Source organism: Rhinatrema bivittatum, chromosome 3 (assembly GCF_901001135.1).
Source record: "Rhinatrema bivittatum chromosome 3, aRhiBiv1.1, whole genome shotgun sequence".
In the NCBI taxonomy this organism is placed as follows: Eukaryota; Metazoa; Chordata; class Amphibia; order Gymnophiona; family Rhinatrematidae; genus Rhinatrema; species Rhinatrema bivittatum.
The window spans coordinates 25,701,082-25,727,721 of NC_042617.1; the positions used below are offsets into that span (position 1 = coordinate 25,701,082).

At 44.2% G+C, this 26,640-nt stretch overlaps 1 protein-coding gene across 1 annotated transcript in view; it reads right to left on the reverse strand.

Annotated features, from left to right (window-relative positions):
* The window catches only part of ALK (ALK receptor tyrosine kinase), a 248,482-nt gene that overhangs the window by 171,733 nt on the left and 50,109 nt on the right, over positions 1 to 26,640 (reverse strand). Inside the window, 2 exon segments of the mRNA XM_029593009.1 lie at positions 14,768 to 14,927; positions 23,672 to 23,815. Coding sequence (XP_029448869.1) covers positions 14,768 to 14,927; positions 23,672 to 23,815 — 304 coding nt within the window.

Consider the following 26,640-nt stretch of genomic DNA (forward strand, 5'->3'; position numbering starts at 1 on the left):
CGGAGGGGAAGGCTTTGTCGGCGCATCGGGGCCGAATGAAACAACTTCGGCCAATGGAGATGGCGTTCACTCCACGTTGGGCTCCTAAATGTCCTGCGCTTCTGGTGAAATTGGCGGTGGAGCTGCAAAAAAGCTCTCAATTCGACGCTGTTGTACATCCATCAAGAGAGAAGAGCAAATATTCTGCCTTAATTTTGCCTTACATTTAGTATGAGGCATACTGGCAGCAAGAAACAAAGCACAGAGGGAGCTCTCTCGGCGTGCCTCTCAGATGGTGGCCATCTTGGTTTCCCTATTGAAACCTTTATTATGATCATCTTCTATCATCATCAAGAGCGATCTTTCATATCCATTTTTCCTGGCTACAGAAAGGGCATTCCTCTGGTGCTGCTGAGCCTGACCAGGAAATCTGCATTGGTGTTTCCTTTCCTGCCCTATGTTGGATTTTGTAGTTGAAGGGCTGTAGGACCAAGAACAGTCTCATCACCCTTGCATTGGTCTCCTTATTTCTATTTATCCAAAGGAGGTGGTTCAATATGAGCATGAACTGCTGTCCCAGCAGATAGTAGCGCATGGCCTCTAAGGCCCACTTGACTGCCAAGGCTTCCTTCTTGACTGTTGAATAATGCCTTTCCTGTGGCTTCAGCTTCTGGACTAATGTATGCCACAGGATGTTCTTGGCCATCCTTCTTGTGGATTAAGACTGCTCCCAAGCCTACTTCTGAGGCACTGGTCTGCACCGTGAAGGTTTTGGTAAAGTTTGGACTTATTAGGACTGGTTCAGAGCATAATGCCTCTTTCAGAGCTTGGAAGGCCTTCTTTGCCTAAGCTGACCACTGGATCTTCTCTAGTACTTTCTTCACCAACAGCCTTGTGAGAACAATATGCCTTCTCTGAATAACTGGAGATAAATCTTCTATAGTACCGATATGATGTGAAAACGAATACCGGTATATAAAAACTTGTAATAAATGATGCTTAGGAACACTCTCACTTTTGTTTGTGAGACTGGCACCCAGGTGATCACCTCAAGCTTCTAGGACTGAAAATGAACTATCCCCTTCTCCAGGATGTAGCCAAGATATTGAACTTCCTGCCCCCCCCCCCCCCAATGAAGCACTTCTTAGAGTTGGTTGTCAATCCTGCTTTACTCAGACTAGTTAGCATGGCCTGGAGTTTGCTTAAGTGTGTCTTCTAATCTGGGATATACACCATAATGTCATCAAAATAGATGACTGCGTACCCTTGAAGTGGACTGAGCAGGCAGTTGACCAAGCACTGAAATATTGCAGGGGTGCCAAAGAATCTAAAAGGGAGGACAGTGAACTAGAAAAGTCCCCCAGGTACTGAGAACGCAGTCTTTTCCTTTACTGCTTGCGTGAGAGCCTTTTGTAAGGTCCAGGGTAGAGATGAATTGTGATGATCCCAGACACTAAATCAGCTCATACCTCGAGGCATCAGGTATGCATCAAGTTTTGAGACCTCGTTGACATTTCTAAAGTCAATGCAGAATATTATGCTGCCATCTGGCTTTGGCACCATCACTATGGGTAAGGACCAATCACCATTAGACTCCTCTATAACTCCGAGCCGCACAACAACTCCAGGAGGTGTAATGATGTCATGCTGCACCAGGTGTGTACGACCTGATAAGCTTCATCAGCTGCTTTAAGTGACCTGCTGTGCATTGGACAGCTGCTCTCTGAAATGGCATCCAAATGGCAGATGAAATTTAATGTGGATAAGTGCAAGGTGATGCATATAGGGAGAAATAACCCATGCTATAGTTACACAATGTTGGGTTCCATATTAGGTGCTACAACCCCAGAAAGAGATCTAGGTGTCATAGTGGATAACACATCAAAATCATTGGTTCAGTGTGCTGCAGCAATCAAAAAAGCAAGCACAATGTTGGGAATTATTAGAAAGGGAATGGTGAATAAAACGGAAAATGTCATAATGCTTCTGTATCGCTCCATGGTGAGACCGCACCTTGAATACTGTGTACAATTCTGGTCGCCACATCTCAAAAAAGATATAATTGCGATGGAGAAGGTATAGAGAAGGGCAACCAAAATGATAAAGGGGATGGAACAGCTCCCCTATGAGGAAAGACCAAAGAGGTTAGGACTTTTCAGCTTGGAGAAGAGACGGCTGAGGGGGGATATGATAGAGGTGTTTAAAATTATAAGAGGTCTAGAACGGGTAGATGTGAATCAGTTATTTACTCTTTCGGATAATAGAAAGACTAGGGGGGCACTCCATGAAGTTAGCATGGGGCACATATAAAACTAATCGGAGAAAGTTCTTTTTTTACTCAACGCACAATTAAACTCTGGAATTTGTTGCCAGAGGATGTGGTTAGTGCAGTTAGTATAGCTGTGTTTAAAAAAGGATTGGATAAGTTCTTGGAGGAGAAGTCCATTACCTGCTATTAAGTTCACTTAGGGGCAGATTTTTAAAAAATACGCGAGCGCGAACAAAAGTTTGCTGGATTTTATAAGATACGCACGGCTACGCGCGTATCTTATAAAATCCGGAGTCGGCGCGCGCAAGGGGGGTGCACATTTGTGCAACCTGTGTGCGCCGAGCCCAGCACGAGCTGCATGTTCCCTCCGAGGCCGCTCCGATTTCGGAGCGGCCTCAGAGGGAACTTTTCTTCGCCCTCCCCCCACCTTCCCCTCCCTTCCCCTACCTAACCCACCCCCCCCGGCCCTATCTAAACCCCCCCCTTACCTTTGCGCGTGTCGCCGGAAGCTCCGCTCTGTCCTCCGGTCCCGGGGCTGGTCCGGAGGCCTCGACCACACCCCTGGGCCCGCCCCCGAAACACCGGGGCCCGCCCCCGAAACGCTGCATTGTTTCGGGAATGCCCCCGGACACGCCCCCTCCCACCCCTTTTCGAAAGCCCCTGGACTTACGCGCGTCCCGGGGCTTTACGCGCACCGGCGGCCTATACAAAATAGGCCGCCGGTGTGCGAGGGCCCTGCGCGCGTAAATCCAGAAGGATTTACAAGCGCGGGCCTTTTAAAATCCGCCCCTTAGAGAATAGTCACTGCCATTAGCAATGGTAACATGGGATAGACTTAGTTTTTGGGTACTTGCCAGTTACTTGAAACCTGGATTGGCCACTGTTGGAAACAGGATGCTGGGCTTGATGGACCCTTGGTCTGACCCAGTATGGCATGTTCTTATGTTCATCTCTCCAGGTAAAGGAGAAGGGAAAAAACAAAACAAATAAAACATGCTGGCCTGTTTGGCCCTGACTTACTGCTTGAATTCTGAGTGCACAGCTAGGTAAGTGAAACTCTGCAGGGATGTTTCTTTTTTCCTTCTGCTGCTGCGGCTGTGGGCTCCTGCCTGTGCTTCCCGCTTTGTAGGAGATCCCACTGCTACTACCATATGTGGTGACTTGGGCAATAGCGGCTTGGGAAACAGCCAGGAGGAATAAGGAGACAAACTCTGGCTATTTCCTTTATGAGCAATTTATTTACAGTGCAAATCAAATCAAAACAAAGAAAGCAGCTCACCTTAAGTTCAGGTGGCATGCACATCAAATATAGCAGATTTTAGTACAGGCTGGCTTCCTGTCTGCTCCCGGGCTCTGTTTAACCCTTCTGGGCCCTGAGTTCTTGTAGTCTGCTGAGGGACGCCTCAGCAGATATGTTAACCGCTGTGAAGGCTATGCTGAGACAACAGTATATAAATAATAATAAACCTTAACCTTCAGCTAGGATTGCTTGTGGGTCTGGATCTTAAGGAAGACTGGATGAGACAGCTGTGCACGGTCCCTTAAGGTATTGGGAGGGACTCCCTCACAATAACACAATTGTGTTATTTTAACCAATATAAAATGTGCAGAATTTTGCAGAATTTCAGATTTTTTTGCACAGAATTCCCCAGGGAGTAACATATTATATATATTGTCCTGAGGCATATTTATTTATTTGGGGGGGGGCAGCTATGAGGTTCATTCTGGGTTCCTAGCCATGTGAACCTTCTCATCCATAAATATGAATATTTATTTTCATACAGAGATGATATTTTTCTCATTCTGGATGGTAAAAAGGATGATTTCAAAACTTGCATAGATAACAGGAATAGAATCCCAGCTATAATTATATTTTATTTATTTATTTATTTATAACTTTTATATACCGGCATTCGTAAAAAAAACATCATGTCGGTTTACAGACAACTGAGAAAGGAAATTACAATGATAGATGGAGGAAGGATAGAAAGTTAAAAGGTGACAACTTTACTGTAGAGCCAACGGGCGCCACAGTTATTAAATGAGATTACATATGGTTAACCAAGTTGGACATAATTAATTATATACAAGAGACGACAAAGTGGGGGGTAGCGCGGGGGTGGGGGATGAAGCGCATAGGGGAGGCGGGGTGGGGTAGGAACTGTACAAGGGGGCAGGGGGTGGCGAGGGAAGGAGAGGTGGTGACTGAATATCAGGAAGCCATAAGTTGGATGGGGGGTGGTGAGGGAGAGGGAGGGTGTGTATATTTAAAGCAGAATGGAGCGAAAAAGAAAAAAATATATATCAGATGCATTTTCTGGATGTAAAGATCGGATTAAAAGATGGCAAGATTGTGACAGACACCTGCGTGCTGCTAACGTTGATCCCAAATCTTTTCTTTAGAGACTTAGTAAAATCATAATTTCTCAGTCTGAAAAGAAACACCAATGGTCAACAAGAGCGAGGGAGAGAGAGAAGGATGTGAAAGAAAAGTTTGTGATAAGAGGCTATCAGCAATATTTAGATACAAGCACAGAACAGGGTTATACAACAAGATGGATAAAAGCTACTACTGAAAAAAACATTACAAACCAGGGAAGAAAGAATACCGTTTGTACTGTCGTTTACCATTGTCTCTCGTCTTATTAGCAGAATTATTCGGCGACACTGGCATATCCTGCAATCACAGATGACACTGGAAAAACTTTTTTTTTTTCTTTTTTGAGACTGATTTTTTTCTTTCGTTCCAGAAAAGATCCAATTTGAGAAAGAAATTGCTGGAAGCTGAATATCCAGAGAATTATCAGACATCCTGTTGCTTCTCAAACAGAAAAGGAAGTAATTTTAGGTGTCAAAATTGCTCAAACTGCAGAAATATGACTGGTGATGGCTTTTATCACCCTGGGAGAGGCAAATGATACAAAAGCAAAGAACACATGAATTTGTGATTTTTCCTTCTTAAGTGTCCCTGTGAATTGAGCTATGTGGGGGAAAAACAGCCAGGAAATTAAAAACCAGAATCACTGAACATAAATCTGAGCTCAGGGCTGAAAAGAAATCTATTTCACTTAAGAACATAAGAAATTGCCTTGCTGGGTCAGACCAAGAGTCCATCAAGCCCAGCATCCTGTTTCCAACAGAGGCCAAACCAGGTCACAAGAACCTGGCAATTACCCAAACACTAAGAAGATCCCATGCTACTGATGCAATTAATAGCAGTGGTTATTCCCTAAGTAAACTTGATTGATAGCAGTTAATGGACTTCTCCTCCAAGAACTTATCCAAACCTTTTTTGAACCCAGCTACACTAACTGCACTAACCACATCCTCTGGCAACAAATTCCAGAGCTTAATTGTGCGTTGAGTGAAAAAGAATTTTCTCCGATTAGTCTTAAATGTGCTACTTGCTAACTTCATGGAATGCCCCCTAGTCCTTCTATTATTCGAAAGTGTAAATAATCGATTCACATCTACTCGTTCAAGACCTCCCATGATCTTAAAGATCTCTATCATATCCCCCCCCTCAGCCGTCTCTTCTCCAAGCTGAAAAGTCCTAACTTCTTCAGCCTTTCCTCATAGGGGAGCTGTTCCATCCCCTTTATCATTTTGGTTGCTCTTCTCTGAATTGGATTCACGGATGTGGAGCAATGATATCTAGAGGCCTGAAAAACGACTGGGATTTTGGATGCTTCCTGGAATACAGATAATGACCACTATAACCGTTCTGATTTATTCCTGAGCCAACACGTCATGCTTGTAGAGGGTGGGGGCAGGGGTGCCCACTCAGGATATCTTTTATGCCTCCTCATGAATACGCTGTAGTGACTGAAGGCTCCACTACATTCCAGTTAAACTGGACATCTTTGACAGGATATTATTCACGTATGTTAGGTCTTAACGGATGATGCTACTGGCATCTAAGAATGAAGACTTATATGAGAGAAGAGATTATGTTTAATCTTTATAGTTTGTAAAATAACCCTGAAGGAGCAATACCTGAAGCAGAGCCCTCAGAGCACAACCAAATCTAGGGTGGATGGAATAAGAGATAAATCAGAAGCATAATGAGGACATAGGAAAGAAAGAAAACATAAATAAATAGCGTTGACTTGAGATATCCAGAAAGATTTGTGGTCCAATGGCACACGCTTTCTGGCCTGCCAGTCAAAGGCGCAGAGGGTGAATGCTGAAGATTAGCTGAAAGGACAAGATCTCAAATGAAAGAGTGCATGAGATGATGGCAAGGGGAAGCATCCCGTGGAAGGGCGGGAGCTGGTAACAGCAGTGGGACGGCCTCGCTTCTTTCTCACACACCTAGCAATGGATGGCCCTGGTCATTTGCTCTGAAGCCACAGCTGAAGAACCCCCTACTGTTCTGTTAAACCATCAGAGGGCGACTTTGCAAAAAAGCCATTGATGCGGTTAAATTGCCTACACTCTCCTCGGGTAGACGTCTGTGTGTTGTGTGCGGAGGCGGACCTGGAGGCCTGGATCGGGTGGGAGATGCAATGCTGCATGCAGATTTGAAGGGAAGGAAGCAAACGGATAAAAAAAAAAAAAACAGGGGCAAATCTCTGTGGCAGCTTTTTCCCCCTAAGCGTTTTCCCGTTGAGAATTGGGATAAAGTCATAATATTGCACTGCAATATTGCACTGAAATAGCGCACGTTTTCCAAAGGCACAAATGCTATTTTAGCCCCCTCTCAGCCACCCGAACAAATAGGAGGAGCAAAGCATGCAGCCGCTTTTAGCACACGGTCTTTGCGCTTGCTAATTTTCAAATGGAAACCATGCATGAAAATATCTGCAGGGCTGGTGCAAATCGCTTTCCTTCTGCATTTTCTGACGTAGGGCAGGTTTTGCCCAAGTCATAATATTGCACTGCAGGTTTCCCCTACTTGGATCCGATCTGTGGAGTATTCCTGCCTCAGCAGGTTTCATTGCCGTAGCAAAGAATGGGCTCTGTCATTGGAAGCCATGCTACAAAGGGAAATCAATGGAGACATTTGACTTATTGTGCAAAGCTTTGGACCATTTCAGAATCTTCATGCCAAACTCTATAGGTGAATTATAGCATATATATATTTGAAGAATGCCTTCTTGATGTCAATTGCAAGAAGATCTTCAGACCTTTCATATTCCATCTCATAATATCGTATGTTGAACAAACTTCCTACGTTGTACAAGGTCCATCTGGAAGGCATAAATCATGTGCAGGCATCTATGATGCAACTTTCCAATCTGTCAGAAATGATGATTTGTGCCAGGATTTGGACATCCACATTCACTTGTTAGAGAGGTCTGTGAGACTTTTGGATTAATTGAGTTTTTCCCTGACCTTAGGAATATGGCTATCAAAGTTTCGTATGGAGAATCTAGAAGTTTGCCTTACTTCTATGCATATAGAAACATCTTTATTACATTTCAAATGCCATTGTAGACAATATTCTATAAAGACAATATTCAAAAGATTTTACCCGGGAACCTAAGCACCAACGTGCTTCACATCAAATAAAAGGCAGGCCTATAGGTCTTTGCCTCAGACAGCTTTTGCGTACCGTCGGGAATGGGAAATGACTAACCTGCTCAAGGTCACAGAGTGTATCCTTGGGAAAAGCAGGATTTGAACTCTGGTTTTCTGGTTCCCAACCTATTATGCTACTTACTAGTTCTTGATGATACTAGTTTATAGCTGAAAATGAGCCCAACTTGTGGCTGCACACTGCCTGTTCCTATGAAGGCGGCTTCCCTTCCCACCCGCCCCACCCTCCTTCCACAGATCCCCCTGAAGTAGTTCTATAGCTGAGACCCCACCTCACCAGTTCTCACCCACTTAAATCCTCACCGGAAAGAGGGAACCCATCAGCCTCCTGTTGGTACCATTGCACAACTCCAAACGATGCTGCCTAGTGATGTTTCACAGTGTATCTAGCCATATGCACCATCTGGAGTTGTGCAGAGGTGCTGGCTTCTCTTTTACCAGTGAGGAATTTTGGGGACCAGAGCCAGTAAACTGAGAACCCGTAAGGGCCATCCAACTAACTGGGAAGGGGGAGGGAGGACCTGAGGGCATGACCTTTCCCTGCCCCAAGTTAAATGTCGATCAGTGTCCTAACATTTACCTATACCCCCTGCTGCTAAATTTGGCAGGATCTATCAGGTTTGGTAAATTTAGCAGGGTCTATGATGATAATAGCCAATGAGTTCATGATTACTCTATTTGAATATTTTGCACGCGTGTGTAATTTTTAGTGCGCACACATGCTTGGTTTCATGCAGGTTTTCACCTGTGCTAAACCATTATTGACTAGGATGCAATTTAGCATTCTAAGCATTGTCAGCCCCATAGACTATGAAATCAAACCCAATGGAAGAAAATGTAAAAGAAAAAAAAAACAGAGGTCCCTCCACCCCCAACTCAGTCCACATTTTTAAAGAGTCAAAGCTTTTTGATATTTATAACATCTGATGGGTTATTTGAAAGAGCTGTCATTGCTGTGTCACCTCTAGCAAGGAGCTCCTCTACGGTATGGCATCTCCAAACAATGCACCTGATTTATCAAGAGTTCTTTTGCATGTTGTACGGTAAAAGCCTTGAAAACTCAGGCTCCCCCAAAACTGCCAAAGAGAACAGATTTGGTAGAAGAAGAACTGAGGAAGAGATGAAAGTACTGCTAGACAGATTATATATTATATCCTAGGAGGAATGGCCTGCTCTGGAATTGAAAGGATGCCATAACCTCATCAGTAAGAGTGCAACTTGCATGCCCTAACAGCCTCAGCATCGGTCTCAACCATCTCTTCTTTCTTCTCATTGCTGCTCTGCTGTCCCCATTTGCATCAGCAAGTTGAAGCTCATTATTACTCCTACCGACCGTCCCAGGCACCATAAATAACCAGCTGTGCTTGGCTGAGCATGAAAAAGCTCACTTTTGAGTTACATCCTATGCAAGTCTAAACATGACCAACAGCTGTTGCTGTTAGCGTGGTAACCGGTGTACTCTCTACATGCCCTCGCCTTCAGACACCATGAGTAATCTAAGACCCTACAGTCAATAATTTCAGAAAGCCACCCTGGGTCTATCCTATAATAAAACTAGCAACAGGCTAGCCCCTCTCCCCACCTCATCTGTTCCTAAAAAAATATGTGCCTTTCTACCAGGTAAATACAACCACTTTTATGCTACAATTATTTTCAATCATAATCTTAAGGTCATGTTCCCAAAGTACATTATTTAATATGTTTTGAGAAATTCAGCACAAATTGTACTGAACTCTAGCCTATTCCAGCCATTTAACACTTCTTAACACCTATTAAATAGCAAGCATTCTCTGCTTGTTTGCCCACGTTGCATAATTTCCATCAGTAATTGCTGCTTATTAATTATCACAAGCACTTCTTCCAAATGATACATGCCATGCTCTTAATGGACTACAAAAACAACACTGAGAAGTACTGCGACTTGCAAAATACTTCTGCAGTCAAAATTAAAATAAGTCCAGTATGCCAGACAGAAAAAAGAGCTGCCTACATTCGGATGTCACCAAAAAACTGAATTATCATTTATATAAATTGTTACTGAATCATGCCATTAGCCCAATAGGTCTGAGGAGGTTACAGCTCATTTGTAATTTCTTCCAGCTACCTCTGGTGAGGATGCTGGGACCCACTGGAGCTTCGAATTCTGCCACCCTGTGCGCCTTTGACTGGCAGGCCAGAAAGCATGTGCCACTGGACCACAACAATTTGGTGTGTCAACAAAACTTTCTGGATATCTCAAGTCAACACTATTTTTTTCTTTGTTTCTTATGCTTCTGCTTTATCTGTTATTCCATCCACCCTCTCGATTTGGCTGTGCTCTGAGGGCTCTGCTTCAGGTATTGCTCTCTATCATGCAGGTTATCTTTTCTACCACGGACCTCACTTAGTAGACTATGGTGGTGATGTCAGGCTGCTGTTCTCCTTCTCCTGCAGGTTTCCACCCTGTCTTCCAGTTCAGTCCCACTCCTTATCTTCCTTTGAAGCCTACTCTATTTGCATATTCATCCCACTATCTATATTGGTAGATGTCCTCTATTGACCCCCTGATATGACCCCCCTCCTCTTTCCTTACCAACTCCTGATGTCCCTTCTTCTTTGATCCATTGTTCCCTTCCCTTATTCTTGGGGACTTTAACTTCCATGTTGATGAGCCAGTGATCGTTATACCTTAAAGATCCCCCTCATTTGACCTCCAATTATGCTTTACTGCGCCTATTCACCAGCATGGGCACTGCCCTGAACTAGTCCTCTCTTCCAACTACTCTCTCACTGGCTTCTCCAACCTTTGTTCTTTCCCTCTCTGATGATCATCTGATAAGCTTCACACTTAGGTACCTTGCTCCACAGACTTGTCCAGTCACCATCACCTCCTTTAGGAATCTCCAGGCTATTGAGCCTTACATTCTTTACATGACTTTCTGTCCTCAACTTCACAATCTTATTCTGTCTGTTGAAAAGGCAGTTAACAACCTGTACTTTGGATACTCTTGTCCCACTCCTTCCATGTCCTATAAAGTGTACCACACTACAACTTTAGTTCACTTCTAGAGGTCAATTCCTATATTCCTCTATTTCCTCGGCAGGATAAAATCTCATGTCCATGCTGACGCCCAACATTTTAAATTCATGCTCATCGCCTTCTAATCTGCTATTGTATTTAACAAGCAGCGCCACTATGTCCATCTTACAAGTGCCTTTGCCTCCAGTGCCCACTGTCTCTTCGGCGCAGTCACCTCCCTCCTCATATTGCCTACTGGGGGAATCTTTGACACCTTTCTCTTCTTTGTACACATCTAAAATACTGATAAAATGTGTTGCTTCCTTCTCTATAACATCAGCATCAGCATTACCATAAAGTCCCTTCTTTTCTGAGCACATTATCCAAACCCTTATCCACTATCTCATGACTTTCCCCCTGCTCCTCACAGGTCTCCCTCTGAACCATCTACTTCAGATCCAGTCTATTCAGAATTCAGCAGCACAACTTATCTTCCTCCAATGCTGTTACAACCATGCAACCCATCTTCTCAAGTCACTACGTTAGCCCCCCATTCACTGCCACATACAGTACAAGCTTCTCTTACTCACCTACAAATGCATTCACTCTGCAGCAACTCATTACCTCTCCTCTCTTGTCTCCGCCTATATCCTTCCTTGCAACTTCCGTTAGGTGGGCAAGCTGCACCTCTCTTTACTCTTCTTCTCCACTGCCAGCTTCTGAATTTGCACTTTCTACCTTGCTGCGCTATGGGTCTGTAACAGCCTTCCTGAGCTGTTGCATCATTATCTCTGGATAAATTATCATTATCTCTGGATAAATTCAAATCCCACCTTAACCCCTGACCTTTCTGTGATTTTTTTTTTAAATCTTTATCCCTGGCTCACTTTGATCACAGTCTTGTTGATTTTATCTGTGTTTACTATAATGAATACATTACGAGCAGTCTCTTATTTATCTTCTTTGTGTGTAGCAGGAACAGTGCTGCATACATCTAATAGCGTTAATCAAGTGATAAGTAGTAGTAGTAGTCTAGGTTTAGAACTCTAGTTTCTTTCATCCAATGAAAATAATCACAAGAGGTCAACAATGAGGAATACATAAAAAGCATATGCAACTCCACTCTGTCACTAGATGGGGAGGGTGGTCAGGAGGTAGGAGTGTTCTACAGGTAAAACGCTTTACATCTGGGTAAAAATTGTCTTTTTGAAAATTACCCATCTTTAAGGCTGTAAAAGTACATGTGTTCTTCTACATCGTGTGTCCCTTTAACACCATAAGGCTGGGCAATTTTCAAAATTGTCAAGAGGTGTTAACGAGACCGTGTTTAAGTTGAGAGCAGGAGGGAAGTAGAGGAAATAACATGCATAGTCTGTATTTTCAATATAACACGTGCTATTTTACTTTAAATTTTTCCCCCACCACAAAATTCAGGTGGCTATTTTGTACCAGTGGTATTAAAGTAAAAATGTGTGCGTAATTCGGCTTTTATTATTTGGGCAAACCCTGCTGGTAAAAGGGACACACGGGGTTTGCTCCATTGTGGGCCATTTGATTATTGTTCCCCATATGTGGCGTCACAAAGGTAACCATCGTCGTGATCCTAAAATTTTTCTAGCACTTACTTTTGACCTTACTTGGAATAAAGAGATTGATGTATGATTGATGGGCGAGTTGTTATGTGCGCATGGCGGTGATATAATAGCTATCTCATTATTCACTAAGACGTTCTATTTCCATATTACATGAGCTAACTTTTTAAAAAGTTCTTAAGAGCGAGAATTAGGAGGAAAAATATGTAAGGATGCCTTCATTTCCCACTGGAACCGGTTTACATCGGCCCAATCTGTCAGGTGGCAGAAAAAGAGAAACGGAAATAATAACAGTTTTTCAGCCAAAATAGAAGGAATCTCCATTTAAAGAGAGAGCACCGAAATTCCAAAACACAAAAGTAGAGCAGTTGCAGGCAATTAATGAATCTCTCTACGCAGAAAGCAGCTACTGCCTGGAACCTTCAAGCTTACGTCAGACTTCAAAACCTGCTCAGCGTGCCACAAAGGGTAGAACTCTCACTGGGGTGCCAGTCCTACTCCGGCAATGATTTGTCATTGAGACCGTTGCGGCAAGAAGAGAAACTCGTGGCTTTTGATGGTTGCCGCCCCCCCCCCCCCCCTTGGCAGTCATCTGGCTGCTGCAAGAATGAAGCTCAGCGTTCCCCCATCATCCAAGGCAAGTAGCACATCCCCCGGTCTTCTAAACCAGAGACACGCAATCCCGGTTGTCAGGTTATCCACAATGAACGGTCACTGGACATATTTGCATACATTTATATGTATGGGTCTGGGTTCTGTCTGCTGGTTTAAATATTGGCGCATCCAGCAACACCAAATAATGGAAGATAATTCAACAGGTAGATTTTGCAAAATGCCCCATGCTTATAGCGTCCAGAAGTGGTTTTGCCATTCTACTGCAGCGCGCTATGAAGTCGTGAGGTGCATTCATTTGAAACAAATGGGAAGTTTTCATGAAATCTCCCGTTTTGTTTCAATTTGTTTCTAAAATAAAACAAAAGAACACAAAACTCTCCAGGGCACAGAGATGTTCTCTCCTTACCAACCAGCTGTTTCCAGTAACAGCCTGGGACCACGCCACAGCATTCAACAAGAACACAAGGGTAGTTCAGCAGGAATCTCACAGGGCCTTGACTGCACTCCTCAGAAGACCAACCTACTGGATGTGTCCGACTTTTCCCATTGATGGCATCACATTATTAAGAGAATTCTGTTACTGCTGTTCTGGCTTACAGCAGTTTTCCACCTTTGGGGAAAACACATTTGAGGACCCATTCCATTAAGTAACATGTCAAGCTATTCATTAGCTTGAGTGCTTTGCGTGAATCTTCAACAACGTAATATGAATTGCATAACATACCAATAATTCTTATGAGTTTTACAGGCTGTCATCTAAAAAGCAAAGAGGTAGATATTCAAAAGCCATTTAAATGAATCACTCAAAAGTTATCCATCTAAATGGCAAATGTGGAATATTCAGCCACATTATCTGGCTAAATTATAGCATTTCGGGGGGGCATTCCAGAGAGGGGTTGAGTTTTCCAGCTAACCTAGCCAAATATCAGGTATACCCGGCCGGATAACGTGTTGCTCATCCAGATATTTTTCAAGATAGCCGGCTAAGTAGCGCTGGTATTAAAGAAATAGAACCAACTAAATAAATGAGCCGTCCCCTCTCTCCCCCCTATAATATCTTACAAAGGCCCTGCCTGGCTGTGTCCTCCTCACCCCCCCCCCCAATTCCTTTACATGTAACAGAGACACCCCCCCCCCATGACCAGGTGTTTGCTAAAAGCAAAAATCAGGCTGCTTCCCTCCCACCCACACACAAGGTCTGACAATGTTGCTGCGGCCCCCCCCTCCCCCCCAGGAGCTAGGACCCTCCGCCCCTCTGCCTGCGCTCGCTTCTCTCTCTTGGAGAGCGGGGGGGAGGGGGAGGGGACGGCTCATTTATTTAGTTGGTTCTATTTCTTTAATGACAGAGCTACTTAACTGGACATCTTGAAAAATACCTGGTTGAGCGGCACAAGGTTGGATAAGTAAAAACCTACCCAACTATTTTCAAATATTGCCGGTTAGGGGTTTTTTTTTTTCTTGTTATTCAGCTACATGTAACCGGAAAACTTCAAGCTTGTAATATTCAGCGGCACCTTTATCCTGCTGAATCTATGGGACGAGTTATCCGGCTAACTTTAGTCGGAAGATTTGTAAACGGCCTATGGCATATTGACCTCAAAAGGTGTCAGAACCAGGAAACGACCCAGTTTTTCCAAGGACCAATACAGCCACTTGAACTCTGCTCTATAGCTTGTCTGAATCATGCAGGGCAGCCTTGAATTACTTTCTTTTTTTTTTTTTTTTAACGTTAAGGATGTTAAAAATGACAATAGGAAAAGGAATGAGCCCTACCTGTATTTATTAGATTCCGGCACCCTCCACATCTGCACACCACTCAGCGTTCCAGTTCCAACAATCACACTCAGGTTTGACTTCTTGTAGGCGTAAGTGCAGAGCTTTTGACTAGGCCCGTGAGCCCCGCTAGCGCCGCAGGTGGTGAACCACCATGAACCTGGAAAACAAGCGAAGGATATTAGCCACCCCTTGGCAGCTACCGTGGATGACAGGAGAGCTATTCACCGCTGCCCAAGCGACCGAGTTTCTACATGGAGGCTTCAGGCTCATCCTGGCCTTTTCACCCTCTCCCGCTGATGCATTTCTGGTACTTGCAGTGCTGAGGTCAAGTGAAAGAAAGACCGCAAATACCACAATGCACCGGGATCGATGCACTGGGATGTTTGTTCACACACCAGAATTGATCAAAAGTCATCTTCTGGAAACCGGGTCATTTAGCAGCCGTGGCTGTTGGATGCAGAAGCTAAAATATTACCTTTTACCTCCTACAGATAACAATATGTAGCACATTTGCTGCTCTCATTACTCATTCAGAGATGCCACCTGGATCTTTCTTTCCTTTTTTACCCGTCTCCGGCCTTCTTGATATTGGCCAGTGGTTTCTTCCGGGATGCACTCTCGCCTCCTTTGGCCAAGGTCCTCTGATGCTGTGACCCTCTACTTCCCTGCCTCTTTCCACATTCCTCACTCACCAGCTGCATTTCCTGTCCTTTTGCCTCTAGCCCTCTTGCTTTCTCCACCTGTAATTTTAAGATCACTCTTAGCCTTTCTCTCTCTATTCATTTGTATTTCCTTTATATGTTCTCTCTGCTATCCACTGTTTAATACCATGAATCCATTCTTTGCTGACCTTCTGTAACGTTTGGCCGGCCGCAGGAAGGCCCTGCAACTGACCACACTTACCCCAATGCCGCAAGGACCCCGCAGGACACAATCAGGATTCCTGCAGATACCTCAGCAACAGTTCCTCCTGCCTAGCAGTGCACATTGCTATTCTCCTGTGCCTTGAATTGTTGTTTCCTTGCCTCAGTGTCCTGTATGCCTTGCCTGGTTCCTGCCTTGCCCTGGTCTTTGTCGCGTTGCCTTGTCCATCCTGTCTGATCCTGGTCCTCCATGCCCTGCCTTCTCTCTATCTTGCCTGTCTCGGCCTGATTCCTGGCACTGACCATTGCATTGGACCCGGACTATGCTTCTCTTGCTGCCTGCCCCAACCCTTGGCCTGTATCCAGTGATTCTCTGACTGCTGCCTGCCCTGACCTCAGCTTGGTTCCAGATTCTCTCTTTGTCTTTGCCCTGTGGGGCCAGCACCTAAGTCCTGCCGGCCCCTGGATCCCAAGGGCTCAATCTGCAGGGAATGAGGCTGGTACAGGTGAAGCCCCAGCTCTGTCCCAGCCAAAGGTTCATCTGCCAGCCGTTGGCACGGGCTTACTGGGTTCGCCTATTAGGCTGCCCCAACCTCGCCACAGCTCAAGAGTCCACTTCCATTACACCTTCAATGCCTGTTATTTCCTCTAGGTTGTACTCCTGTCCCGTCATTAGGGATCCCAAATTCTCACTTCACCCATTACAAATCCTGCTCTATCATCTGCCCCAGTACTCTCATATATTTCCTCTCCTAGCTTCTCTCCACAGGCTCCTTGCTAGGTCTCATGCGCTGTTGAAACTTCTGGTCTTCACCTTCATATCTAATTATGGTTTGGCTCGTTCTTATCTCATGTTTACTGTTCTTCTGTTTCCTGCTATTACCTCTTGCACACTTCTCAACACCTCCTGTTTCCTTACCTTCTCACTTCACACTATCTTCTACTGATATGAAAGTTGTCCCCACTCTAGCCTTCCTGTGGTCATGGTTAAAAGCCCACCACTTCAATCGTACTGTCCAGATGCCTAAACTCCTTCATTCTGGCAGTTCCCCTTTCCCATCTGCTTTCTTTGTTTTATACAATTTTACTATTTCACCTAGTCTTTTCTTTGTGTGATGCATTGTGGGTAAGGCACCATATGAACTCTGAAAATAAATAAATGAACACTAGTGTCCAGAACCCAAATTTACCTCTTTTCTCATGAAACACTGATTCTGATTCTCATGAAACACTGATTCTGACTCAGTCTACTCTTGGCGATTGGTTGTAGAAAAACAAAACAAATCTGCTATAACAATGCTCAGGGGGGGCAACCTGATCTGCATTCACTGCATTGGTGGTATTATTTTTTTTTTTTTGCAATTTAATGTTTATTGAAAGACATTCCATTTTAACAAGTATTGCTAAGCAATAGCAAAGACATAACAATTGCATCTACATGTTGCAATACAGATACCAGTTTCTTTCCTCCCTCCATCCCTCCCTGCTATTCATTCCAAAAAGGCAAATACCCAGGGACACTCTACTACAGGATCACCTCTGGTTGTTACCTACAGCTCCCAGCTGAAACTACTGAAACATATCATCAAGGATCTACAAGCCATCCTGGCAATGATACCACCCTCTCACAGGCCGTGGGTTGCAAGTCTATCTTGGCCTACTGACAACTGCTCAACCTCAAATGGATACTCACTAGCAATGCCACCAACCCAGGAACCAGATCCTGCCAGAAATCCAGATGCCAACGCTTTCCACATACTAACCAGGCAACACCATCATAGGACCCAACAACATCAAGTACAACATCTGGGGCTTCATTAACCTGCTCTTCTTCTAGTGCAATATATGCCATCGTCTACCAGCAAAGTCCCTCTGTTGTCCACATAAGACAAACAGAACAATCTCTAAGGAAAATAATACATGGACATAAATCTGAAATTAGAAATAGCAACATTCAGAAACCAGTAGGTGAACATTTCAGCTTTCCAGGACATTCTCTACCTGACCTTAAAGTTTCCATACTCCTAAAAAGGAACTTCAAAGGAACACTCCAGCGTGAGATTGCTGAATTGGAACTCATCAAAACACTTAACACCATCATCTGGGTCTGAACAGAGACAGTGGCTTCATGGCTCACTACAACTATCTATGAAAACAGTTCTCAGCTCATTTACCTCAGTTGTCGGTAGTCTTGATTAAAAAGCTATTATCATTTTGTTTTCACACCTTGCCAACCTATTCAATGCCTTCTCTTTGTTCTGTATCTCCCCACCCCTATATATTTTACCCACTTCATGCATCTGACGAAGTAGACTCTGTCCTTGAAAGTTCATGCCTCATGCCACCCGTCTCATGTCATTTTTCCTTAACCTTCACCTTAACCTTTTCCTTCACCTTGTGTCTCAATATGAAGAAAGCAGGCAAGCAAGGAAAAGGAGAAGCAATGGTAGCTGAAGAGCCACTATATTTCAACTAGAATATAGAGGGTTTCCATATATTATTGAATTTCTCAAGAGAATCCTAATGTGACGCAGTTGATTTACCAATGTGAAATATCTTTTCAATACGCTGGTGAGCTGATATAATAGCAGGAGGTCTAGTCTGTTTCCACTGAGCAGCCAGTGGCACTCAAGCTGCAACGATTATTTGCATAATTACAATTTGTTGTGATATGTGTACTTTAGGTATTGCAATACCCAAAAGAAAATATTTAGGATCCTTTGGGATCAAAACCCCCATTATTGCCTGAATCAGATTAAGAATCATGTCCAAAAATTCTGTATTCATGGGCATGTCCACCATATGTGGAATAAATACCCATCTCACCGCATAAATGCCAACACTCCATTATGACGTCTGGGTAGAATTTGTGGAGTCTCTCTGGTGTAAGAGACTATCTAAATATAACCTTATATCCATTTTCCAATAACAAAGGGGATACAGAGCTCCTATCCTCTGATAAAAAACAGAGATCCCAAGTTGTCTTCTCCAAACATTCTCCCATATATGACTCCCAGGCAATCACATGTCATGGTTTGACTAATAATTCATCATTCAATGCCACATATATCTTAGATATCAGTCTTTTGGCTTTACTTGGCTCAGAACAATAGCCTTCAAAAACAAGGAGTTATCCCCTAGTCAGATCAAGGGATGTAGAATGGATATAATGACAGAGGTGCATATAGGAAAATACAACACGAGCAGTAAAGTGGAATTTTCTGCACAGGACATCAAAATTCAACACTTTAGTGCAGCCCTGCAAATGTCCTAAGCATGTAATACCTAAATCTTCCCATCTATGAAAGTCCTGAGATACGAGACCTGGTGAGAAATCACTATTGTACAGCAAGGGGAATTTAAAAAAAACAACAACTCACCTTTAACCACGAGGGTCTCCTTCCATTGATCCCATAGTTTGAAAGTAAGCTGTATAAAAGGGAAGAGGGTCTCTGAAATCACTCTCGCCTTTTTGGGCAACCAGGATTGGCTTTTAATGGGAGGGACATTTGTAATGGTCCTGCTTGATTCCCACCCATTGTTTCATATTCTTTATCAAATGCCACTCAATTAGGGGTACATTTTCAAAAACAGCACGCGCGCGAACAAAAGTACGCTGGATTTTATAAGATACGCGTGTAGCCGCGCGTATCTTATAAAATCCAGGGTCGGCGCGCGCAAGGGGGTGCACATTTGTGCAACCTGCGCACGCCAAGCCCGGCGCGCGCTGCCTGTTCCCTCCGAGGCCGCTCCGAAATCAGAGCGGCCTCGGAGGGAACTTTCCTTCCGCCTCCCCTCACCTTCCCCTCCCTTCCCCTACCTAACCCACCCCCCCGGCCCTATCTAAACCCCCCCTACCTTTGTCGGCAGATTTACTCCTGCCAGCGGGCTGCTGGCGCGCCATCACCCGACCCAGGGGCTGGTCCAGAGGCCTCGACCACACCCCCGGGCTGGCATCACGCCCCGAAATTCGCGCCGCCCACCCGCCGCCCCGACACGCCCACTTTGCAAAGCCCCGGGACTTACGCACGTCCCGGGGTTTGCGCGTACCGCCGAGCCTATGCAAAATAGGCCCTTACTGTTTTAAACTGTGCTGCCATGAAGTGTTTTTTTAAAATTTGGGACCCCCAAACCACTATCAATTTATAGAATATTCTTTGCAACTCTAAACGTGTTTCACTAAGAACATAAGAACATAAAATATGCCATATTGGGTCAGACCAAGGGTCCATCAAGCCCAGCATCCTGTTTCCAACAGTGGCCAATCCAGGTCACAAGTATCTGGCAAGTACCCAAACATTAAATAGATCTCAAGCTACTATTCCTTATTGATTAATAGCAATTTATGGATTTTTCCTCTAGCAATTTATCCAAACCTTTTTTAAACCCAGTTACACTAACTGCCATAACCAAATCCTCTGGCAACGAATTCCAGAGCTTAACTGTGTGCTAAGTGAAAAATAATTTTCTTCTATTTGTTTTAAATGAGCTAGATGCTAACTTTATAGAGTGCCCCCTGGTCCTTCTATTATCTGAGAGAGTAAATACGGTAACTGATTTACATTAACCTGTTCAAGTCCTTTCATGATTTTATAGACCTCTAGCATATCCCCCCTCAGTCGTCTCTTCTCCAAGCTGAAAAGTCCTAACCTCTTTAGTCTTTCCTCATAGGGGAGCTGTTCCATGCCCCTTATCATTTTGGTTGCCCTTCTCTGCACCTTTTCAATATGTTAACAGGGAGTAAAATAGGAAGAGTTTGGAACTGGTAAATCAGTGAGAAAGAACATTCATTTTTATCACTGCAATTCTGCCAAGCTATGAAAAATAGTATCGATCCCAGGAATCCAGGTCTCCAAAGATAGTTGAAAGTAATGGACAGTTTATCTGAAACAGATCACCAACAGCAGCACTGAAACCCCCTGCCCACCCCCCCCCCTCAAAAAAAAACCATTTTAGTTTACTCATAGCTCATTTAAAAGGGAATTCAGTTTTTATCGACTAACTTAAACCCTCCAAAAGGACCATACTCAAGATCTTGGACATATCCATATTCATCTTGAATCCAGAAATCATATCAAATCTGTCTAGTTCATCCACTGGATCGCTTAAGAGAAAGAAAAGGTTACCCGCAAAGGGAGAAATCTTATATTGGAAATCCCCACGTGAAATACCCTTAATCCCAGTTAGCTGTGTCTAATTCTTTCTGCAAAGGCTTCCATTGCTAAGGAAAACAAGAGGGCAGACAAGGGACAACAGTGTCTTGTACCCCTGCCAACCTTGACATTTGAAGAATAACCCCAGTTAAGCCTAATACAGACCTCCTGGGAATCATAAAGTTTGCAACTCAAACAAAGAAAGTTATCCCCAACCCCAATCTTACCTAACACACTCAGCAAAACATCCCAGTGGACCCCATCAAATGCCTTTTCGGCATCTACGGTTAATAAAAGAGAGAATATCCTGTGCTGTTTGGCCAACGTCATCAAATTTACAAGCCTAGGGACACCTGGCCTGGAATCAAGCTGGACTGTGTCCTTATGTACCCAGAAGGAAATCATGGAACCCAGTCTATTCGCCAGAATGCTCTCTAATAATTTAAGGTCAATATTTATCTGGGATATCAGCTGATAGGAGCCACACAGAGTTTTGCATCTTTACCTAGTTTAGCTGATACTATTATACCCGCTACATTAGAGGAAGCAGACAATTTCCCCACCCCCCCCAATCTAGCGAAGAGTTGAACATTCTTGCCAAAGGACCTGCTGGGCTATTCCCAAAAGCCTTATAGGACTTAATCGTTATATTGCTCGCTATATTTTCCATGGAATACCACAGAAAGCGCCCCAAAAAAGGCCACTGTCGGAGATAGGATACTGGGCTCCATGGACCATTGGTCTGACCCAGCACGGCACCTCCTTATGTTCTTATCGCTGCTTTTGATCATTACTGTTTTATTTTCAAAAAGTGCTGACAAGGGCAGACGAGCTCTGAGCAGGGCTGCCATAGTTTACTTTGGCTCCTGCCTTTCTGGATGCATTTGCTGTGGCGCCATCCTGAAGGGCTTCCTCATAATTCTGATGTTCCTCTCGCTGCACCCTGCATACAGCATTCTCCACGCTTTTCACGGCTCTGAAATCTTAAGCATTTTCACCCAGACTGTGCGGGTCCATTTTTTTTCTCCGCCAGCACCCATCTTGTCAATGGAATTGGAGCTCAAAAGGTTTTGGTTTTTTTGGGGTTTTTTTTAACGGGCACAATTACCAGGGGCAAAATTAATTAATTTTATAACATGGCGTGCATGGCATGGCTCTTAGCATCTGTGACTCAGCAATCTTTTGAGAAAGCTTGCTACTGGTCTATCCAGCAAAACCTTCACTGTGGTAGTGCTGAAACAACTGAGGCAAGACAAAGATGACTCACTCCAGTTTCTTGAGCTGCACGTTTTGGGGAGCTGCTAAGACCTATGCCTAGGACTCGCCAATACACTATTTGCTGGTATTTTATATTTCTAGGGATTAATGCTGTGATACGAGCTGAACATTTCAAAAGCATCTTACTCCACCACGGAAGCAAAGGACAACAGGGAATCTTGATTCTAGCAGAGATGATCCCATGCAATAGGTTTCAGACTCAGAGAGGTTGTGTCAAAGAAGTCTGATCAATCTCTTTGACAGTGATCACAGAATTAGATCAGTAGGGAGCACTCTGGATATGATGAACTTGATTTGGATGAGGTCTTTGACGCTGTTCCATGTGGGAGGCCCACAAACAAGCTGAGCAGTTTAGTGGGTCTATGGTGGTAAACTAGGACAGAAATTGATGGAGAGACAGGCAAAAGAGGGTGATGGTACACAGACTTCACTCCAAGGGAAAGGAGGGCTACCAGCAGGATACTACAGGGGTTAGTCCTGGCTGCACTCAGTATTTTCATTATTGATATTGTAGACGGGCTAGTAGAGAAAAATATGTCTTTTTGCAGCTGATACTAAGATCTGCAGCAGGGTGAATATTACAGATGGAGTGAAAAAAATGAGGCGTGATCTAAGAAAGCCTGTGGTGTGGCAACTTATATAATGCAAAACAGCGTCATGCATTTGAGGTGCAGAGCCCCAAGCAGACAGTACATGCAGGACAGGACGCTCAGCGTGATCATATCTGATAGATCTAAAAATGCCAAACCACAAGACCAGGCAAATGATGCTAGAGAGATTAGCAGCAGAAAAAAAAAATAGCTGATCATGCCTCTGTGCAAATCATTCATGAGACCTCATCTCCTGAAGCAGCTTAGATTAAATTTCAACCTGCTGGCCCCCCAAAATCAGAGCCAGTCGTGACTAAACTCTGTTCCTCCTTTCAGAGTCTCAGCAGTAAACCAGCACAGAGGTGGCGCATGGGTTGAAGCTTTGCTTCATGATTAAAGTGGTGAAAAAAAAAAAGCCCTGTGTGAAGAAGCGTATGGATTTGGATTACTTGCCTTTTCAAACCTGTGCATTGGACGAGTTACAGTAGGTAGGACCCTCGCCCAGAGGGCCTACAATTTAAGTTTGTCCTGAGGCAATGGAGAGTGAACTGACTTGACCAAACTCACACAAAGCATCAATGGGAGAAGCAGGATTTGAACCCTGGCTTCCCTGGCTCTCGGCCCACTGCCCTAACCATTATTTCTCCACACACAGAAAGGTCCGGCTCCTTTATGTCATTCAAGAGCCAGAGAAAGGAAAGAGAACATAGAAAATGCAAGCTACAAAGGTAGGAGCAGACCGTATATTGAACAGGCAGGTAGTTATTTTCAGAAAATAAGTAATGTAAGCAAAATTGATGTTGAACAATGAAAAACAGGTAGCTGCAGAGATCTCACAGGATCTGGCCCCCACCTAAATAATAAATTGAGCTGAGATAAGACAGGCAAATCAGGGATGGATAAGAAATCCGAGATCTCATTCCAAGTCTGGTTAGAGTCTTCTCAGAATCTAAACCAGCTCTGGGCTCGGACTGGGGCTGGGTCACTCTTCTCTAGCTGCGTCCGCACCCCCTGTACCTGGAATGCCTACGGCCGGGTCGGCGCTGAGGTGAACGTCCTCCTGTGGATCTTGCTCGCTCTCATTCCTTTTCTCATGGCTTCGGTGGATGAACAAGTGGCTGGCGTAAGGATACGTGCTGCGCGGTGACTTCTCCCCATTGGCTGGAAAGACAAAACAGAAGAAACTGGTTATCATGACTACAAGGCCCAGCATTCCCTGGGGCACCAAAAGTGAAGAATTAACTCCTGCTGCACAGTGCTTGACTGAGAGCAGTCGTTTGGGCAGAAAGTTATTGCTGGCTTTAACTGCCACGAAAGACCGGATCTAAAACTGCTTTCTCTCTGTTGGTGGGGCCTTTACCTGATGAGAATAACAACTATCCTTAAGGATACCCTTACTAGTTTCCTTCTCACAAGCAGCTTCTGGATAGTTAATGTCCCCCACCCCCCCCTTATTACCACTTGTCCCTGCATGCCCTGCTCTCATCATCTGATTACATAACTCCAATTCATGCTCGGGCCCGGATTTTCCATCGGCAGCGTCGGCAGCTGCATGATGGCGCAACGCCCTCCTTCTCCTCTGTCAGACCCGTCCCTGCACTTCAAATGCCGCCAGCCCACGCCTTTGAGGAGGCAGATCCAACTGGACCCGGCTGCTGCTGCTCAGGCTGTGCGGCGCTTTTTAGACAAAAGGGTCACCAGATGGAGGAGGAGGAGGAGCGGTCCCTTTCACCGCACTGTTTCCCGGGGTGGGGAAGGGGAGTAACCTCCGCTACTGCATGCTTTGAGGAGGACCCCACCCCAAGCCTAGGATTGCCAAAAAGCTAAATCCAGGCCTGCTCAGTCTCCTCTGCTGTTTTGGATGGTTTATACTAGTAAAAAAAAAAACCCCACACATTCTTTGGGGCAGATTTTAAAAGCCCTTCTCGCACCAAATCAGGGAGATATGAACGTCTCCCGGGCCAGTGTGCAGCACACGTAATTTAAGAAGCGTCCACGAGTGCGCACACAAAAAAAAGTCCCACAAAGGGGCGGGTGTTCTGGGAATTTAAATGGAAACCAGCGCGTAAGTAATTACATGCACAAGCACGCACCGGGGTCCCCTAGCGCGTAACTTCACTTCTGCTATAGATGGCGTGTAAGTTATACAACAAAAAAAGCTAGGCTAGTCAGTGGGATTTTAAGGGTTGGGGCAGGTAGGGTAAAAGGGAGGTTAGTTAGCAAGGGGGGTTAGGAAGTCCCAACCTGTAACTGGGCTAAGTGGGAATGAACCATTTTAACTGGTTAATTGCATCGGCATGCATGTATATTAAAATCCCTCCCCCCACACTTATGCGGTAGAAACGGCACATGCGCACATCCGTATAAAATGGCGCGCACATTTACGTGCACTCAGCTGATTTTATAAGATGTACACATATACGCAAGCACATTATAAAATGGCTGCGTCCACGGGCGCAAGCCGGCATACACGCATTCATGTATGCTCGCGCTGCTATTTTAAAGTTTCTGTCTTTATGTCTTCTGTGTCTTCTTTCTCTTAGTTTCCACCCACTAAGCTTCTGCTCATTCATCCATTTCTCCTTCATTTGCTCCCCAGCGCTATAACCCTGAGCTATTTGCTGTCTCTCAGTTGGACTACCTATTAAAGTCTTGCATGGTAGCCACTCACTCTCCTATTTCCAACAGTCCTACAGCCAACTTGACATCTTCCTGCTCATTTTAGACTCCTCCACTTGTTCAAATGTAATCTATGAAACCTGCTAAGAAAGCATTGTTCCCTAAAAGGCCCCTAATACAGCAGAAACAGGCATTCTTCCTTCCTACATCATGTTTTAAGTAACAGTGTTTAACTCCCTAATCTCCTGAAACTGGTTGCGTGATAGATGATAGAGGGTAGTGGTAAATGGAATTCACTCTGAGGAAAGATTAGTGGAGTATCTCAGGGACCGGTCCTGGGGCTGCTTCCTTTTCAATGTCATTGCGAGCGATACTACAAAGGAGTTAGAAGGAAAAGTTTGCCTTTTTGAAGATGATTCAGAAAAGATAACTTTTAACAAATGCATGCAGCGGTATACACATGTGTGTAGGTGCTTGTGAGCAGATCTACGCAAGTATTTTATAACCCAGGTATTTTATATATTTACAATTTATAAAATATGTGTAGTTCTACCCCACAATATACGCGCGCATGTAGACTAACGCATGCAATGCATGGAAACTATGTATATCAATGCACTGAAAGCATGTACTTTTACTACTACCCATATACAACTACTATATATAAGCGTGTATATATATCACATGCATAAGCACAGTAGGTCTTGCGTAGGTCTCAATTTACATGCATGAGTCAGCCAATTTTCAATGAAATGAACCGGTTTAACCAACTACTCCACCAGTTTGCCCAGTCCTTCTTGAGGGCATCGAGAGCTTCCTGGTTCTTCAGCCTGAACTCCCCCCAATCAGTACTACACAATAAAGTTTAATATCACTTACACCAGATAATTAGGAGTAAAAATATGCAAGATAAGTTGGTAAATATAAGCGCACATCTTTTAAAATATCAACGTACATGTGTTGGCCCGGCCCCGGAACACTCCTAGACAGCCCCTTTTTTCCGTGCATATATGTGCACACGAAAGTGAAAATGTGCGTGTATTTTTTACTTTTATAAAATACGGTACACATGCGTTGAGGCTACTTGCATGGGTATATGCTAATTTTCACGTGCGTTAATTTTTCGAAACTTCACCCCTACGAGTGGACACTCCTGAGGGAGACCTGGGGGTGAGAGTGTCTGATGATCTCAAGACAGAAAAACAGTATGATAAGGCAGTGGCCAGAGCCAGAGAGATGTTAGGGTGCACAGGGAGAGAAATAATTAATAGAAAACTATCATTTGATTAACATTAAGTTTTTCTCTTGGCTTCACCAATTGTACCAAGAGTTGCATAATTTTGTATTGTTAATTGTTTTTATCTATC